The sequence below is a fragment of the Taudactylus pleione genome, unplaced genomic scaffold (assembly GCF_031769625.1).
Source record: "Taudactylus pleione unplaced genomic scaffold, aTauple2 ptg000179l, whole genome shotgun sequence".
Classification (NCBI taxonomy): Eukaryota; Metazoa; Chordata; class Amphibia; order Anura; family Myobatrachidae; genus Taudactylus; species Taudactylus pleione.
Genome location: NW_028284581.1, coordinates 29792964 through 29814099, shown reverse-complemented (window position 1 = coordinate 29814099; position 21136 = coordinate 29792964). Strand labels below are relative to the sequence as shown.

The window sequence follows — 21136 nt, the reverse complement described above, 5'->3', positions numbered from 1 at the left end:
GCTTACCACAGAATGCAAAATAAAAAGTGCCTACTTTGTGTTAAATTTGTTAAAATATGAGACATACAGATGGGTACTTATAAACCGAGCCTCAATACACCATGCAAAGCCAGACGCCTGCATGAGTGAGCTGGACTGAGATGTGTAATATTTTTTTTGCTCGAATGTGTGTCTTAATCTCAATGTGACAAAACCGCTTTGAGAGGCTTCACTGATTTATTTGATATGCAACACTTGGTCCCTTATAGGATAATGACCATGTCCAGATTGTATTATACTACAGGGTGGTCCCATAAGTGTGGAAACACCCTTATAAAAAGGAGATGAGTAAGGAAATATTAATCCAGTGTCTACACATATAATATTGGAGTGGGGGAAAACTTTTTAGGGTAGGTCACCAGTATGATGGCCATCTTGAAATTGTCCATCTTGGCTGCAACTCAATTTTTTTAAGGGGAAGGTAATAATCAAAGAGATGCAGAATTTTATAAGAAAAGCAATGGTGTTCTTCATTTTACCGTATCTTTATTCATTCACTTCTCCACCACCCCCGGTGACGTATGTACCGGTCAATGGCTGTGCATGTACAGTGTGCACCGGGATTCTGAACCAGGAAGCAGTGTAAAACAGCGTTACACTATCACACTGCTCCAGATCTTCCCCAGGATGGGCTCTTACCACAGTCAGTCTTTTGGCAACAGATTGTGAGTAAAGTTGCATGAATAAATGTTCACTTTGTGAATTTTTCCAAAAAATATTTATGACATCTGCATTAAAAATATGTATTGTGATAAATAAGACTCTTATTACCTAGAAATGTAAAATGGAACAGGATAAAAAAGCAATACTCATGCAAAAGATGTGTCTACTTTACTTTATAAACAGTTGGAAAGAGCCCAATCATCTCAAAAGATCATTTACACATTATAAATAGAAAATATAGCATTCAGGACACAAAACATATGCCAAGTAAATAGGATAGGAACAGTCCTAAAATGCATAACAAAGAACGCAATGAACTATAATGTGAAATAAACATTCGGTTGCAAACTATACATTGGGCAAAAAGGGTTAGGCATCAGACTGTGTACTGAATCAGAGAGCAAAAGAAGCAAGTCTTCTAAAAGCATACGTACAGTGCATCTGTAAACTATTCACGTCGCTTCACTTTTTCCACATTTTGTTATATTACAGCCTTATTCCAAAATGGAATAAATTCCTTTTTGTCCTCAAAATTCTACACAAAATACCCCCATAATGACAACGTGTAAAAAGTTTTTTGGAGATTTTTGCTAATTTAATTAAAAAAACAACAACTAAGAAATCACATTTACATAAGTATTCACAGCCTTTGCTCTTTGTTGATGCACCTTTGGCAGCAATTACAGCCTCAAGTCTTTTTGAACGTGATGCCACAAGCTTGGCACACCCTATCTTTGGGCAGTTTCACCCATTCCTCTTTGCATCACCTCTCAAGCTCCATCAGGTTGGATGGGAAGCGTCGGTGCACAGCCATTTTCAGATCTCTCCAGAGATGTTCAATTGGATTCAAGTCTGGGCTCTGGCTGGGCCACTCAAGGACATTCACAGAGTTGTCCTGAAGCCACTCCTTTGATTTCTTGGCTGCGTGCTTAGGGTTGTTGTCTTGCTAAAAGATGAGCCGTCGCCCCAGTCTGAGGTCAAGAACTCTCTGGAGCAGGTTTTCATCCAGGATGTCTTTGTACATTGCTGCATTCATCTTTCCCTCTATCCTGACTAGTCTCCCAGTTCCTGCCGCTGAAAAACATCCCCACGGCATGATGCTGTCACCGCCATGCTTCACTGTGGGGATGGTATTGGCCTGGTGATGAGCGGTGCCTGGTTTCCTCCAAACATAATGCCTGTCATTCACGCCAAACAGTTCAATCTTTGTCTCATCAGACCAGAGAATTTTTTTTCTCATGGTCTGAGAGTCCTTCAGGTGCATTTTGGCAATCTCCAGACAGGCTGCCATGTGCTTTTTACTAAGGAGTGGCTTCTGTCTGGCTACTCTACCATAAAGGCCTGATTGGTGGGTTGCTGCAGAGATGGTTGTCCTTCTGAAAGGTTCTCCTCTCTCCACAGAGGAATGCCGTAGCTCTGACACAGTGACGATCGGGTTCTTGGTCACCTCACTGACTAGGGCTCTTCTCCCCCGATTTAGACGGCCGGCCAACTCTAAGAAGAGTGCAGGTGGTTCCGAACTTCTATTTACGGATGATGGAGGATACTGTGCTCATTGGGACCTTCAAAGCAGCAGATATTTTTCTGTACACCAGATTTGTGCCTCGAGACAATCCTGTCTCAGAGGTCTACAGATAATTCCTTGGACTTCATGCTTGGTTTGTGCTCTGACATGCACTGTCAAGTGTGGGACCTTATATAGACAGGTGTAAGCCTTTCAAAATCATGTCCAATCAACTGATTTTACCACAGGTGGACTCTAATTAAGCTGTAGGAACATCTCAAGGATGATCAGTGGAAACAAGATGCACCTGAGCTCAATTTGGAGCTTCATGGTAAAGGCTGTGAATACTTATGTACTTGTGATTTCTTAGGTGTTTTTTTTTTTTTATTATTAAATTTGCAAAAATCTCAAAAACTTTTTACACATTATCATTATGGGGTATTGTGTGTAGAATTTTGAGGACAAAAATGAATATATTCCATTTTGGAATCAGGCTGTAACATAACAAAATGTGGAAAAAGTGAAGCGCTGTGATCACTTTCCGGATGCACTGTAAATAGCTGCATTCAGCTTAGACTTTTATCATCATTAGAGATTAATTCTGGGTCCACATTAAGCTTTATATTCAGGCCCTTTATAAAGGAACCACCATCTTAACAACAACAACCTAAATTATGATTTACAGTCAATAATCAAAAAGAGCCTCATTTGAAAAGATGTATAATGTATTCAAATTACTTTGCCCAGTCAAAGTGAAATGCACTAAAGCCGCGGTCGCCAACACGTCGCTCGCGAGCTACCAATGGCTCGCGGCTGCAATCCGGGTAGCTTGTCTTGCGGCTACGGGGGCAGCATGGCTATAGCTCGCCTTACGGAACTGAGCTCATGGCGCACAAGCCGCGCATAGGATGTCATATGCTGCTGGCGGCAGTGCATGACAGTCACTGCCAGCAGGCTGCCGCGTTTGTAGCAGCGCTGACAAAGTTAAGACCAGCGCTGACCGTGTGTTTTCGATCAGCGCTGATTGTGTTTTCGATCAGCGCTGACAGTGTGCTTTAGAGCAGAGCTGACAATGTGCTTTATATCAGCGCTGACCAGGCCATCCACTGTCCTGCCTGCAGCCATAATACATCCAACAGCACCCTGCTCCCCACTGCCAACTCTCAACAGGTACAGATTGGGGACTTTGAAAAGGGGGTGTGGGACCAGGACATCCACTGTTTCACCCGCATAATCTATCCAGCAGCACCCTGCCCCCCCTGACAGCTTTCAACAGGCATTAGAGGTACAGAATGGGCACTTTGAAAAGGGGAGTAGAACCATAGTGAATGGAGATAAAGCCAGCCAATCAGCTCCCAAATGGCACGTCACATGCTGTGTTTGTAAAATCGCAGTTAGGAGCTGATTGGCTGGAACTTTATCTCTGTTCACTCTATCTCCATCCAAAGCTTAATAGCTTTATCACTGTATTAATGCATTGTTGTTTTTCTATGACAAACTTAGTTATTAGCCAGATTTTAGCTTTAAAAAGAAAAAAAAAACGTGGCTTTCAAGACATCTAATTTTTCTCAAGTAGCTCCCACCTAAAATTAAGGTTGGAGACCACTGCACTAAAGCATGGTGTTTTCTTTAAAGATATAAGACATATTGACTTGCATTTATTATTGATTGGCAAACAAATAAAAGTTCTATTGAACTACAGACTGAGTTAATACGACTAGTTACTGTGAGATAGCAGAATCCATACACATGTATAAAACAGTCATATGGGATAGCTACTCTTTGAAAAAGCCCCCATTTTAAAGGGGCGAAACGCATCAGTGGACCCCCCGATTTGCAAGCACCCGCTTCATGTGGCCAGCCCTTTTTGGATGTATATTCTCCACTGCACTAAGCGGCTACTTCTCTGTACAGCAGCATCAAACGGAGGTGATTCTACAAAGGCTCCAGTTTAGCGTTCACAGCGTGTCCAGCAGACGAGCAGGGGAGACAGAGTGTTTGCTGATGCAACGTCAGCCCAGCTCCGGGGGCCGCTTATACAACACGGGAAGACTCACTCATCAAACACCTCACCACTGTGCATGGTATAGCTGCTAACGGCCACTCGCAGGTACATTGTATCCACATTACTAAGCCCACCTGGCTTGTCAATTATTACTGATACTTTTGGATATAAATATGGAACTTTAACTGGACCAGTCAATTTATTATTGGAGCCAATTATCCACCTGATCCATTTGTCCAAACTAAGTGATGTGTGCACACACAAAAGACCTCTCAAACAGTGCTGTTAGCATATAATATTACTGTACTGTTGATTTAGTAAATACAAAAAGATTTTTTATGTATAATATGAGAGATATAGATCTCTAAAAGTTTGACTTATAATGAATTAATAAAATGTTGTATATTTTTTAGCTAACGGAGCAGTGACTGTTCTATACATGTGTATGGATTTTGCTATCTCACAATAACTAGTTGTATTAGCGCAGTCTGTAGTTCAATAGAATTTTGTGTGTTTTATGGGTATTCACAAATCCCATGTTTTAAGACTTGCCGCTATAAGTCAATAGATTTACTATTACTATTTCTGTATCAATAGAGCAATATCTGATACATTTTTTCAATAAGCGCCAAGATCATTAGTTGCTTTGTAAAACAAATAAAAGCACAATAAGCAGACATCACATACCTGAAGTTTTCCTATGTTGTATAAAGAGCAGTGAAGATAAAGTTGCCAGTAGTTGCCTAATCAGTTCTCCCTCGACCAATAAGCTAGCCTTTACAAGCAGGCATGACTGCAGAAATCTGGACAATGAAGACAGGTACTGAAGCAGAACCAGCACCTACATAATAAAACAGACTAATATGTAAAACAGCAAGTAGTACACATGGGGAAAGTGATAAATAATATGATGGAAGTAGTAAAACAATACAGGTTGAGTCTCCCATATCCAAATATTCCGAAATACGGAAAATTTTTAGCATGACTGAGATAGTGAAACCTTTGATTTTTGATGGTTTAATGTACACAAACTTTGTTTAAGGCACAAAATTATTAAAAATAAAGTATAAAATGACCTATAGGCTGTTTGTATAAGGTGTATATGACATATAAATGAATTTCATGTATCTACACAAACTTTGTTTGAGCCACAAAATTATTGAAAATATTGTATAAAATGACCTGCTGGCTGTGTGTATAAGGTGTATATGAATCATAAATGCATTCTGTGGTTAGATTTGGGCCCTATACCTAAGACATTTCAATATGGTATGCAATTATTCCAAACAACGGAATATTCCGATATCCAAAATACCCCTGGTCCCAAGCATTTTGGATATGGGAGACTCAACCTGTAATACAAATACAGTATACAGTAAAAGTACAGTGCTGTTGTAGTGATCACTTTAATATCCTAACTAAAAAGGATGTTTAGTTTGTCCTTTTTAAGTTTCAAGGGGTCTGAAGTAAAACACCTAAAAAGCTTTTTTTAGGCTCAGGAAATATTCCACTTCATTCAGAATCAAGCTAATAATACACTTAACTTTGACTTTTAAAATGACTAAACACGGTTAGCATCTACACCACTAAATGAGCAGATATACCCAATTTGGCCACATCCTGTATATGGGTATGTAAAGGATAGATTAAGAAGTCAAATCCAAACCTAATGCTGGGTACACACACAAAGATTTTCTGTCCAACCATCCAAATAGTTAATTGGTTGGAAAGAAAATCTGGTAACGTATGAGAGTAAATGACAATCAGCAATTTGCTCCCAAACGCCGGAAAATGGACTGTTGTTTGAACAAATTGTGTAGATCAAACATGTAACAAACTTGTCTGACGACCATTTTCATCTGTTTTCTGGCATTTAGGAGCAAATTGCTCATCATCATGTACTCCCATACGTTACCAGATTTTCATTCCAACCAATCAACTAGTTGGATGGTTGAACAGAAAATCTTTACGTGTGTATGCAGTTTTAGTGTGGTCAGTCATTGCAATCACTGACCAACTAAATGTTAGAATTCAAATCCAAACATATTTTAATTATTAGTGGTGGTTAGACGAGGCCCACATGCCCACCACTTTAAGTCCACTTTACTATAAGTTAACACCCAATTCATCATGTATATGGCTAGTTCAAGAAACAGAGACAAATCAATTTCAGGCTGATCACTGATGCCAAGGAAAAAACAGCGTGACAATGTTAAATATTGGTGCATACACACGGTCAGATTTTTCCTTCAGATCTGAACGATAACGATTTAAAAATCGTTCAGTCTTTCGTATCTGAAGGAAAATCTGACATATCTGACATGCCTGAACGATGGACGATGAACGATGCGCGTTCCCGTTTGTCAGATAATGATATCTGACATCTGATGTGTTTGCAGTCAGACTTGGACGATTCCATTCATTTTAATGCAGTCAAAAATCGTTCAATCGTTCAAAACTTTGGTAAAATCGTTCAATCGTTCATCTGACAAATCTGACCGTGTGTATGCTCCATAAGAGTTCAGCTTAAATAGGTAATTCTAATATAATTACACCAATTATATCAACTTGTAATGGGGAATGGTTATTTTTATTCTTTAAGTCTTTTGTAGAAAGCATGGCACTCCAAGTAAAATACAGAAAAGGTGAGTTCATCTAGGTTAACCTATAATGTCCTTGATTGCTGGACTTCACAGTTTAGAAAACAGGCATTTAAAATGCAGTATGGTGAAGGGTTATGTACAGAATAGTGGTAATATCACTAGTTTCACTTCGGCAAGGGCACTTCTGTAAGAGGAAAGAATGAGCAATAAACAATTCCACCTTGCACACTAATGGCGTTTAACAATGTGCATAAAGGGAAGCGAACCTGTGACTTTACATTTCCTGCACGACCTTCAGGCGTGAGTGAAGTCTTCAGATCAGAAAAGCATCTTTCTAGCACAGCAGGCTTTATGAGACTATAAATGAGAAGACACAAATGAAAATCAGCAGCTTTTTTTTTTTTTTACACGGTCAGATTACATTACAGAGCAGATGCAGCAGGGATACACTAAAATATTCAAGAATAGCTGCCCTGGGCTCCATCGTTCCAGTTGGCTATATATTATTCAGCTCTTTGTCATGCAATAAAAACATATTGACATATGCACATTTGTGCTTCAGATAAATTTCATATTAAGCAATAACATGAATAATAAATAAGAAGCAAACAAATAGAGATTATGCTCTTAACATCAGCGAATATATGTGTTTGTTTTCAGCAGTGCATTTAGCTATGGATTTATGTTTTACTGTATCTTTCTAGTTAGCATTAGATTTATGCCACTTTTGAAAAACATGCCCAATTTGCATATTTCCACTTGTAAGTAAGAACTGGAAAGGTTACACTACATGTGCCACCAGTAGTGTGTACGCAAATGATGTTCCAGTATTACTTCAACAGTGGAGCAAATTTATCACATCCTGAGAATCTAGAGCTATAATTTGCACCAAACTCTGAAACACATTCAAAAAGGTGTCAAAAAATATTGGCAGAGATATGGATGCAAATAATGAGCAAAAAAGTGCTTGTAGAGATGTTCCTCATATCTATGCATGGTTTTACCCTCATTTCATCACGGTACACTGTACAGTGACAGAGATACATTAATACTTCGATCTTCTGGCAAAATACAACTAAAAAGTCATTTAAATTACGAGACTTTGAAACTGCAGTTTTAGATATTTTAGCAGATAAAAAGAGATATGACAGCAAATAGAGTAACTATATCAACCGGCATTTTGTACTAAACAAAGTAAATAAAACATTAATTTTGTAAATTCAAATCTACTATAAAAGCATACATTTGAAAAATATTTCAACAGTATTTGTTCCCTATATTGGGAAATGAGTACCTCGCCATATCTGTCAGCAAATGGTTCTCTGACAATGCATTTAGAGTGTCTTCTGGGTTTATTATAATAAGATTCTCCAGTAAGCCACATACTGCTGACAAAAGGCATGGCGTGACTAAGGAACACTGATCGGGCATGCACACAGAAACGCAAATCTCTTCTGAGCTCAGCGACGCTGTCCTGGCATTATTGCTTTCACCTGCAGAGAAAAGGGATTACATTAACAAGAACAAAGCGTAATAAATACCATATCAATATACTGCAACATGATTGTCGTTTCTGACAAAGCCTCTGTATATCGTAAGACACTTTCTAATTACAGACAAATATGGTGGAAGAGAGTCAGTGTCCAAGTCTACTCATGAAGATGGGATGCTACTGCTTCAACAATGGACAATTGCAACAGAAACTTCTAACTCTCTGTCAAATGGTACATGGTAACTTATGTATGATCTAGTGAGATGTTTACATGGTGCCTACAATAGGTCCTTATTATTTATGTGGCACTATATTTGAATTTCCATAGTTGGATCCATTCTCTCTTTTGGCTGAATTGTTCTATACACATTTGCAGTTTCTTTATAAAAAAAATACTAAGTAGATAGCAACAATGGAATTCAAATCCCAGTACCGTTGTATCCTGTTTACTAAGGGTGCTTCTCAATTATTTTTTTTCTATATATTTTTCAGCAAAGCTTCTACTATTTAAATACATGCTGGATACCCCAATTGAAAAGCTTGGGCTTTTAGCTTGTGGGTAACACTTGACGTTACTGTAGATTTATAATTTGATTTTCAAACTCTGTATTGTATTTTCAAAGCCCACTAAGTATAATAAAGTGTATTTACATAGGACTACACTTTTTTTATATCATAGAGTGTTCAACAGAAACGAGTTACTAATTGTATAACTTTACAACAATTTTAGTTAATATCAGCAATGATCATACACTTACAATGTATAATGAAATAAAATAGGTGGTGGGGTAAGGGGAGAGAGAAAAATGAGTAAAAGAAAAAAGGAGTTTAGATGCTCTACACTAAGACAGACTTAATTTATAATGTCTATCAGCATTAAAGTGAACAGGGTACGGACATGCAAAGTTATATAGAAGCCTAATGATCAGTATTTATAAAAACGGAGTCGATCTTTCTCGAAGAATCCAAGGTATTCAGTCCAATTTTTAAGTAATGATACAGGGGGAGGATCTATTTTTTTCTGATGTCCGACTATGGATGAGCTTGATGCTGCCAAGATAGAGAAGCCATATTTATAGGGTGCTTGTTTACATTTTGAGGAGGATAACAGAAGGAAAACTGTATTGGAATTTCAACAAGGAAATAAGGAGTCAGACATCCTTATTTCACAATTGAGATCTTTGAGCAGGTTCATCATATGGATGTGTCTTCATGCACTATTGTCGCAAGTCATGCCAAACAGCCTTTCTCAGTGCGCCAGGTACTGCGGAACTCTGCTTGAGCAAAGCGTCTTTTTCCAGCCTCAGTGGCACACAGATAACCGAGTGTCTCATATCGAATTAATCAGTGCAGTCTCGTGAAGTGGTTTTGTTGCATTGCGACTAAGACGCACATTTGAGAGAAAAGGATTCTACACGACTCAGCGCAGCTCACTCGAGCCAGGCATCTCACATTGCATGGTGTATTGCTAGGTGTATGAGGACACATCTGTATACGAAACAAAAAAAATCCTGTGGCCACAATTCCTCCAACAAACTTATGCAGTAAACATCTTATAAGTAAGTTAGGGTTATAGTAGCACTGGTATTCAGTTTTGTATGCAGTCTTCTTAACAATTTAACTGGTTAATATGTTCCTCAAAATCGTAGATTTTTTTTTATAGCAAATTATGTAAATAAGAGCTATTTAAACTGGATTCAATAAATTTTTTTTAACAAAAATGTAAAAATCACATTTGACCGCTTGTCTATCGTGGTCGCATCTTATGCGACCATGCCAGACTGGACTTTCCCTGACATGGTCACATCTGTTGCGACCAGTCAGAAACGCCCACTAGGCTGCTGCCGTAAGCTAAACTTCCAGCAGCCGCATATATAAGAGGAAACTGCTGGCACCCCTGCACCCGTGGCTTCCCCTCCAGTGTGTCCCAATCACTGTGGATCAGGCACCCGCCTGAACCCTCCTCCTGGTGCGGCTGCAGGGCATCCATGACTGAAACAGTAGCCTTGGCTGCTGCTGTGTCCTGAACACTGTGGCCAGCAATGATCAGGCAGCCGGTGTCACACCCATCCCCTCCTTCCAGCTTCTGCACAGCGGAATCTGTACTAGAAACAGCAGCTGCTGGCCACAGTGAATCGGGCAGTGTGTGCATAAATGTGTATGTATAATATGGGATGTAGTTATATTACCGGCGGCCAGAATGCCGGCAGTCGGAACCCCGACATGGGACAAAAGATAGGCGTCGAAATCCCGACACATATCTTTAGCCCAACGCCGAAATCCCGACAGCTGGCATCCCAGACCAAGGTAAGCGGGGCTTGTTAGGTCTTAGCCGTGGAGGTGGTGGGCTAGGTTAAGTAATCCTTTGAGGAGATCAGGGTTAGGCAGCCCCCTGGGAGGGTTAGGTTTAGGGTGTGAGAAGCGGGGTTATGGTTAGGTACCACCTGGGGGGAGATTAGGATTAGTCACCACTAAGGAAGGGTTAGGGGTAGGGAGAGCATACTTACCACCCCTGTCGGGATCTTAATCCAGCCACCGGTATTTCATACCCAACACGTATTTTATATATATATATATATATATATATATATATATATATATGTTTGTATTCATATAATATATATATATTATATATATACATACACACACACAGATATACACACTCACACACATCTGCCCCTCCCTCCGTTCAGCGCGTCCCCCCAGCTACCATTTTTTTTAAACTACTGCATAAAGTAATTGTCTTCAAAAACATCCACAATTGTCATTATTTTTTTTCATTATCACATTGTGCAATTAAAAGCAACTTAACTTAAAAAAAATTGCCCTGAAATTGTTTATTTTAAATATTTAAATAAGTTTACAAAATATTTAAATATTTTATAGAAAAAATATATATATATCTAGTGTCCATAGACGTCCACCTATAGCTCCCGTCCTCCAGTGTCAATAACTTCCCCAGCAGCAAAAGATCCCCAGTGGCATTACTCCCCATCGCCTTAGTGTGAAAGATCACAGTGACCACCAGTGTCCATAGGCCCCACTACACTCTCCACTCCTGTGGCAAAGTATCACCCTTTGTTACAGCTCCAGCCCCCACCACCCCAAGCAATGGCCCTCTCCCTTGGCATTGCCCCTCTCTCCTAAAGCAGAGCGCAGCGTATCGTGTGTCAAGGAGTACTGAGCATCAGACTCCCCTACTGCAGCTGATCTTCGCACTTGCAGAGATCAGCCTACAGTGCTTGGAGGGGATCCAAGTTCCCCTCTTTGCAATTGTACATCTTGACACGTGTCCCAGAGTGTTGTTTTCATGGCATTTTGAGGTGCGATTTCAGCAGTGATGTTGGCAGGTACAGAAAGTGACATCACTGCCTGGGGGTCAGAAGAGAATGAGGAGATCCGTGCAAAACGGATCTCCTCTGAAATCATCGGGGGACGTAGCAACAGAAATAATTGCATTGGATGCGACTGTGTCAGCGATAGCCCAGCTGACCGTGGTCGCATCCCATCTGACCATGCCAGGTAAGTGGTTAAATAGATGTTTGTCACTAAGATGCACATCAAAGGTGAAGTAAAAAGAAAAACACATTCATATTTAAACATCAAAAAACATTGTTTGCACGATTCAGAAAAATAAAGTTTTTTTTGTTTGTTTCATAATCCAACCTCACTCAACAAAGTATTTTGTTAGGGTATTTTCCAATAGGAAATAAAACTTATTTCCAGTGGCAAAGGCTCACCCTCCCTACCAGTGGCAAAGGGTCACCCTCTGTTACCATCCCCCCTTGGCATTGTAACTTACTCCTAAAGCAGAGCGTGTACCAGGGGGGAATGATCATCAGTCCCCCCTGCTGCAGCTGATCTCTACACTTGCAGAGATTAGCCTCAGTGCTCGGAGAGGAATTAAGTAACCCTTTTTGCACTTTTAGTTGTCGAGGCATGCCTCCCAGATCACCGTTCGCACAGCATTCTGAGGCTCGATTTTGGTAGTGATGGTGGCGGTCACTGTGAAATGACTGCATGGGGGCTGAACGAGACGTGGACACCTGTTCTGCACACGTGCAGAACTGAGCTCCTCTGAAATTACTGGGGGGACGTAGCAGCAGAAATGGTCGCATAGGATGTGACTGTGTCAATGAAAGCCCAGCTGGCCACGGTCACATCCCATATGACCATGCTAGGTAAGTGGTTAAAATATATTTACATCACTTGCTTGCAGTATTTTCACTATTAGACTGATATAACCTACACTTTCAGAAAAACTTGTCCAAAATGCATTTGAAAAGACTACTGGCACATTGGAATTAGACCATATAATGTGAAGATTACATGTAATTAGTACCTCCAACAGGTAATGCATTCAGAATTTCTGTCTGTCGAAATAGGTGAAATAATTACTGATCCAGCAAAAAATAAACAACAACTCACCAGTGTCATTGTACTTCCTCCGGGTATGCAGTAAGACTGTGGAGGATGAGCCCCACTCGTCCTCTGCAGCGAGAAGCAAAGAAACCCTTTCTAATCTGTCCCCCACCAGCCCTAACGACCGGTGGGGACCCCCAGCATCTGCTGGTAATTTTGGGAATGAAAATGGGGAGGAGTTACTTTAAGTCCATCTAACTCCCCAAACCCAGCACCTAGAAAACCAGCGGTACCCTCAAGTGAAAGAGGGGAGTCCCCCTTTCAAACGGTCTGCCCACATAAAAGTTAATGTCTGGTGATCACGCTGATCAACAGACATTAACCCACTGCACTACAGAAAAATAATGTAGTCCAGGCATAGGGGAAGACCAGCCTGGCTACAAATAATCACTTGTGATCACTGGGCATTGTTAGCCCACGCTATGGAAAACGCATGTTTACCGTATATGGAGGGAGGGCACTACGTGCCCTTATCACCACCTATAATGACAGCTGCAACCAAGGGGGCACTCATATTTGAAAGCAGGGAATATTCATTTTCAAATTGGGGGATCCACTAGTAGCTATTGTCTGGTGATCACCAGATAATATTATTCTGTGCTATGGAAAACAGACTTTTTTCGTATATGGGAAGGAGAGGGTTCTACATGCCCTATCACGCCCATATTTATTTTTTTAAAGTGGGGTTACCTACATATTAAAGAGGAGAGCCCCTCTTTCAAATGATGTGGCCCAATTGGCATTTATTGTCTGGCGATCACAGTATTGCCCTGTGCTGCGAAAAAAAAATAGCTTTCCATAGATGGGGGAAAAAGCACATTGTGGCCCATCTCCGCCTTACTGACCCACACACACATGGGAGCACCCTGTCTTGGCACTTTGAAACAATGTGTCCCCTTAGTAGTTATTGTCCGGTGATTACCAGACAATAGCTGAAACAGTACACAAAAAAACAAACAAACAAACGAACAGAGATGGGATGGATCTTAAGCCCTAATCTACACCAATTTATGGCAAATAAAAATGTGATTCCTCATTTAATGTTTGTATCGCATCAAAAAAAACAAAAAAAACCACTACCGATTCAGCGGTCATCGCTTCAGTGTTAGGTGACTTTCATATCACCTGAAAGTAGAATCGCTGACATCTGAACTGACCTGTCGAAGCTGGATTATTGGCTGAGACAAGATCAGTTTAAAATTGAATCGCAGCAACACCATCTTGCGACTGGACGCAAGACGCCATTTTGCAAATGGCCGCCTAAGCACCATTTTAGATAAACTACATGTGGTGATAATACTATTAGCATCATGCGATTGCATCTGTGACCATCGCCATAAGTTACGGCGATTCACCAAAAGCCCATTTCATGACTTTACGTAATTTGGGTGCTCTGGATAAAGTGTATATTAACAGAGCAAATGGGCACGTGACAACTAGCCTGTGTAGACAAGCTTCCTGGATAATGTCTGCTCTCACTCCAGGGGGCCCGGCTCAAATACACACCTTACATTAGCAGGCTTCCTGCAATAAAATACCTTCAAAGCCAAGAGTGTTATCTTAGGTTTGGGTCTTGTAGCTGGGCTAATTTGCATTCACACAAGAGTCTGGGAGAACAAAGGATTTTACTTTTTGAGCCTGGGAAGGGTGGGGGCTGCTGAGAGAGGGGGGTGTGTGGAACTATAAGGCTCAGCATTCCACACTGCTAGGTGTTCACTTAAGTGAGATTTAAGTGCACCATTTCTCATACACACAGTAATACGCACAATTGCGCTGGTAACTAATCGCATATTAGCGAATGCATAAGATCCTATATGAAAACGCTTTTCATTAGCTTTATGCGCACGCCTCTGTCCCAAGTTAACTAGCGTCTTTATATCAAACCCCGCATACTCACACATTACATATCCATATACAAGGTTCCATAAGCTTTAAGGGATAAGATTTAAGTTCGTTCATTTAGTATAAATGCTGTGAAATAAAGATTATTTGGTAACTAAGGTTTTATACATGCTAAATAAGCCGTGTTTGGTTTTGTACTGATGCGTACTCTTTTAACAGAATTCCGGTATTATCGGTGTGGAGATCGCTTCAAGACTGCTTTTATAAGACTGGTGCATCCCCACACCTTTCACATGATCTTCCAAGATCCGCGGTGTGCATATAATAGTAGTTTTATGTCCCCACTCAGAGACACATTACTGATGGATTAAGAACCACCTTGTGCCATCCCATAATAACACTAAATAATATGTAAATGTAAGCCTAAATAAAATTCTAATAGCAGATTGTGATAGCATGTTGTTCGCTATCAAAGGGTGGACTGTCGAAGCTGGATTATTGGCTGAGACAAGATCAGTTTAAAATTGAATCGCAGCGACACCATCTTGCGACTGGCCGCAAGACGCCATTTTGCAAATGGCCGCCTAAGGGTGGGGGCTGCTGAGAGTGGGGGGTGTGTGGAACTATAAGGCTCAGCATTCCACACAGCTAGGTGTTCACTTAGTAAGTGAGATTTAAGTGCACCATTTCTCATACACACATTAATACGCACAATTGCGCTGGTAACTAATCGCATATTAGAAAATAGTAGCAAGAAAAATAGGAATTCTTATACAGCGCTACACCTGAAAGTGAGCAGCTAACAGTCAGATCTCAGTCCCCCCAAGGACTAATAAACTTTGAACTAAAAAACTGACACAAGCGCTACCTCTTTAACCAAAAAGTTCATGATAGATGATGATAAAGATGGTAGAATTACTTATGTAACTATGTCTGGTACATTGAAAACAATCATAGGGTGTACACTATTTATTGACATGGAACATATAAGTATAAAACACAATACATATGACACATAAAAACTTCAGCTTGGTAACTCTGATGTAAATAACTATGTCACCAAGAAATCACAGATGCATGACATATATAATACATATAAGTCCAATCCCGGTGTTTATAATATAAGGTGGCTGCTTTACCAGAATTATCAAGGCCTTGATAAAGGTACACGAAGTACCGAAACGCGTTGGCAGGAGGGAGTTAGAACTACTGCAGCACCAGGATTGTGGAGAATCAATGGACCTGTGGATTTGAGGGACCCGGACTACCTCTCCGCAATTTTTTACATCTATGCCCATGACCTGCATAATTCTGGTAAAGCAGCCACCTTATATTATAAACACCGGGATTGGACTTATATGTATTATATATGTCATGCATCTGTGATTTCTTGGTGACATAGTTATTTACATCAGAGTTACCAAGCTGAAGTTTTTATGTGTCATATGTATTGTGTTTTATACTTATATGTTCCATGTCAATAAATAGTGTACACCCTATGATTGTATTCTATGTACCAGACATAGTTACATAAGTAATTCTACCATCTTTATCATCATCTATCATGAACTTTTTTGGTTAAAGAGGTAGCGCATATTAGAAAATGCACAAGATTCTATATGAAAACGCTGTTCATTAGCTTTATGCGCACGCCTCTGTCCCAAGTTAACTAGCATCTTTATATCAAACCCCGCATACTCACACATTACATATCCATATACAAGGTTCCATAAGCTTTAAGGGATAAGATTTAAGTTCGTTCATTTAGTATAAATGCTGTGAAATAAAGATTATTTGGTAACTAAGGTTTTATACTTGCTAAATAAGCCGTGTTTGGTTTTGTACTGATGCGTATTCTTTCAACAGAATTCCGGTATTATCGGTGTGGCGATCGCATCATGCATTCTCAACTTATGGACCGCAGAGACTTCAAGCAGCAAAATGTATATTATATGAACAACTGTTAGGATGTTGCATGGGGCGGGAAGCCCGAGACCCCCAGTTGTTGGAGGCTGGGTTGTTTCTATTTGAAGCAGCCTGTTAAACGCTCTGTAACAGATGCATCCCCCTTGGGAGCCAATGGCATCAGCAACAAACTTCTCTATTGTTCTGTCTATTTCTGGGGGGTATAAATATGTGTGCTCCAACACTGCGTCTTAGTCTTCTTGCTGAATGCTGATTGACAAAGGGGTTTCTTGCTGATGCCTAACATCTGGTCCGGAAGCGCTGCGTATGCATACTGTACTTGGGTCTGTATAATTCCTTTGCACCGAATTGTGTCTGGATCAATAGCGTGTAACTGACTGTACTTTTACTTGAATAATACTTTGTGCTTTGGAACCACAGATTCAAAGTCTAAAGTCTTTATTTACTGTATGGCCGCATACGCAAATTAGCGTCATCCTTAGAAGGTTTAGGCAGGATATTAGAAGGTATAGGAAGGAGTGCATAAAGGTTCTAATCCAGTATCATTAGTTGGGGGCTCATAGTGAAGTCACTTACCTGCTCACACGGCACATACGGTTATCGATATCTCAGCAAAGGGTGGAGTGGCCTCATGCAGGGTTTACCTGCAACCGCTTGGTGCTGAGGAATCGCTACCCGTTTTCGTGTGAGCAAAGGAAGCTGACTAGAATCCAGGGACAAGAGAGGAAAAAAGTTTGTTTTCCTTTGTTGATAGAACCTAACGTTTAAAGGGGTGCCGCAGTATTAAGTATGCGGCTGAGTCGCAGTTTTGCGTACAGTAAAGACGCACTTTTGCGTACGCACTTAAAAAGTTGTCATACGGTTGTGTGGTAGTCGCATTATTGTGTATGTGACTGGTCGCACAATAGCGTATACGTATTTCCGGTTGTGCTGCCACGTGTTTAAATAAAACCGTTGAGGTTTACATTTTTCAATTGTTATCAATATCTGGGTTAACGTGTATTTTTCTGCGCAGGAAAAGGTGTGTAACAGTGAGTATTTGTTGGTAGGGGAAACTTGTTCCCTACAGTTAAGGGTATCGTATGATCCTTAAGGGCTAGGTGCAAGGGTTAGTCTAGCCGCTCGGTAGCAGCTTACCGTTCAGTACACAGAGCAGGTGTATGGTTTGTTATTTTTGTTAGGGTTCGGCTAACAGCGTGATTATAGTGTTCAGTAATCAATGTGTGTGATCTGTTAGGCTTATTTGAACATTATAATTGAACCGCATAGTCTTGGTTAGATTGTGATTGTGAGCTGGTGACTGGGTGGACGAAATCAACTGGAACAAAAAGGGTACTTTGCTGCCCCCTAGCAGTTGAAACGTAGTCATAAAGGGATTTATTGTATGGGAGCATCTTCCTTCCATAGGTGAGTGAGGGCACCTTGAGGTCCTTCATAGGGTTCGTGGATACACCCTTTTTCAAAGGAGTCCGCAGGTAAGTGAAAGTATCTTGATTGTCTTTCACCAGTTTAAATCTTTATTAAAAAGCGTAGGAGTTGTCTCAGAATGGGAGCCACGCAAACAGTAGAGATGTTAGACAATGATGTGCTGCTAATGGAAGCGCCGAATGGATCGGCCCGTCGTATCATGCATACTAAGTACGGTACTTATGCGGTAAGGTATTGTGATGTATGGTTTAAAATGACGATGAAGAGTGTTAGACCGTTTCCCAGAATTGGTAGTTTTGATAAAAATGTATTAGATAATGTCCAGGATCACATCAGTCTGATGCGCTCTCGAGGTAAAAAGGTAACATATTATGAATGTTTAAAGTTGTGGCAGCATGAAGGGGATGCGTGGCTTAAAAATGCGCAAGCGACGCAAACTAGCGTTGTAAGCGCATTGCCAGTGAATACATCCGCAACGCTAAATTGCAATACGGGCGAGCCGCAAAATGGCGCACACATGCGGCAAGGTAGCGTTGTGGAGAGTATTGCCAGCAGTTCACACTCACCTCCCCCACCTTATGTGGATGGAGGTGCAAGTACAGATACCAAAAATATCCATAAAAATGTAACAAGCAATTTGTACCCTCTCTTAAGCAACCATAAAGAAAATGTTTATGATGTGGATGATGAGCCTATTGTAATGTCTGCCATTTCCCATGCTGTACAAATGATAGATGCTGCATCACCACAATCACGAGTGGTGCCGCCATCTTCATTGGTAAAGGCAAGGGAAGTGCTAACACCTTCTGCACCCGTAGGGGAAGTTGTTAATACCATACGTAGCAGCAGCAGATTAAACCCCCAGCCAGGTAACAAGGCCAAAGGTAGCACGGTACTCATGGACGGTCTGAAAGACGACTTAAAGACTTGGGTTCAGACCTCACAACCTGGCTGGAGGGGAGTCACAGTAGATGCACTCATAGAATCTGCCATAGAACATGATAAAAATATCACAAAGAAGAGAGAGACCCAGAGCGAAAAACTAACGGCTATCAGTATCCATGCTCTGGAAGGAATGACAATAATATCACAGCCAACCGAAACACCTGCACCAACACACACACCTGCACCTGAACAGTTACACGTCCTCACCAATCCCACACCACAGCAAACACATCCTTACCCCACATATCATACACAACCACAGATCTCATGCTACCCACAAACTTCATACCTCCCACCATACCCTTATCGTTCATATCCTTACCCATACCCACCGTCTTTTCCTCTTGCTCAACTCCCACAACAATCCTTTCATCCACCCCATTCAAAAATATGTTTTAACTGTCACCAAGAGGGACACATAAGTAAGAACTGCAAAGTGAAGAACACCACACATGAACACGAGTTTCCCATGGGTTCATAGGCAACCCCAGTATCTTCTCCCAGGCCTTATATGTCTGTTTACTATCTTTTTAACCTGTCAATGGATCTGTTCTAATGTAAAATGTGGACGATTTATTGTTGTATTTTAGGTCATGTTTAAATGATATTAAACTGTTGTGCTTTATCTCCCACTCACAGGACACAAGGTTGCTAAGGATAAACGGCAGCCATGCCAGGCTAAGGTCGAATACTCGGAATACTATCCAACCCAGTGGCCCAGGCATTATTTAGAGCAGTAGCTATTAATAACAAGATTTAATTGCAGGAACCTGTATGCAGATACTATATCCCTAGAATTATTAAAATTGATAGGGGGACTTATTTTACAGGTGACCTGTCCAAGAACATGTGTAAGGCGATGGGTAACAACACTAAGATTATCCCAGACTGTCTTTTCCTTTATTTGCCCCGCTTTGAGATACTGTTCAAACAGGCAGCCTCATGTGAAAATATGATAATGAGGTTACTGTGCAGGGTCCCACGAAGATGAATGAGAATAACAGAAATTGAAAGTGTTATAAACTAACATGTCTAATGTAAACTGTCATGATGTCAAACCTGGAGAATTTGTTATGATCCAATTTTATTTAGCTCAGGTTGTTTGACTGATCGGTGGAAAGGTCCGTATCTGACGATACCACATCCTCAAAGGGTGGCCGAGGAAGATACGTGGGTCCATTCCACTCACTATAGGGAGGTTAACCAACCGGTGGAGATACAACGCGGAGACGAGGCCGATAATGTGGACCTGTCGATTGCGAGCTTGTGCCGGAAGGATTAAAAAGGTGACTGTGAGATATCTGAGCTAAAGAAATGTGTAGATCAGTGCTTCCAGCAATGGAGTAGTCTGCTGTGGTCATCCTAGTTCTTTCTTCCAGAGTTTCTGTCGTGATGATCTGTTTGGGGATACCCAGTTTCTGTGATGGGGGACCGATAAAGGAAATGTGAGCTGATGGCAGTACTGATGGAGTGGAGTCAGGAGGAGGAGTGCTATACAAATCAGGGGAGTGTCTGACCAATCTTAGTATTGTAATTGTGATGTTATTTGGGAAGAATACTACCAGAAGTTATGACCCTCACACATGTTGAAATGCTTGGTATGCGTAAAAACATACCATCACCATATCTTCACATGCAATATGAACACAGAGACAAAAGAAATATGATTCCAGCGACCCCAAGGAGGTGATAGACCGGAAGATGGATGAAATTCTGCAGCTAAAATGGGAGTTTCGTAAGAACCATAATGCTTCAGTGGCTGAAGTAGGGGAAAAGATAGAAGGATGGGTCTCATGGCTGTGCCCAGTGAAATGGTTCTCAGGTCTACGGGAATGGGTTCAGGAAGTGATCGCCAGCATAGGCAAATTCTTGATCCTTATACTAGTTGTCATCATAATAATTGGCATATGCGTCCGGTGTGTTCCTATTGTGTTGAAGTGTGGAAAATGTAAAAATAGAGTAAAACGCAAGAACGAAACTATGATGGTGGTCAGTAATGAAAATATGAATACCGAGGTAAATATAGAACTGCATTACAACCCAGAACTAGGAAATACCATCATTTAATGTATTATATTTAGACATGCATAGAATGTATTATTGAAAAGTTATTTTTAAAATACCTCAGATAATGTAAAGTCTAAATTCCCCTTCAAGACTGCTTTTATAAGACTGGTGCATCCCCACACCTTTCACATGATCTTCCAAGATCTGCGGTGTGCGTATAATAGTAGTTTTATGTCCCCACTCAGAGACACATTATTGAT

General features: G+C 40.7%; 1 protein-coding gene across 2 annotated transcripts in view; it reads right to left on the bottom strand.

The window, feature by feature from the left end:
* Positions 1-21136, bottom strand: part of RTTN (rotatin) — a 368340-nt gene that overhangs the window by 74709 nt on the left and 272495 nt on the right. For both annotated transcript variants that reach the window (XM_088475926.1, XM_088475927.1), the window contains 3 exons: positions 8109-8307; positions 7081-7171; positions 4899-5052 (listed from right to left, as the gene is read on the bottom strand). In XM_088475926.1, the coding sequence (XP_088332052.1) occupies positions 4899-5052; positions 7081-7171; positions 8109-8307 (444 nt within the window). The remainder of the gene's footprint in view (positions 1-4898; positions 5053-7080; positions 7172-8108; positions 8308-21136) is intronic.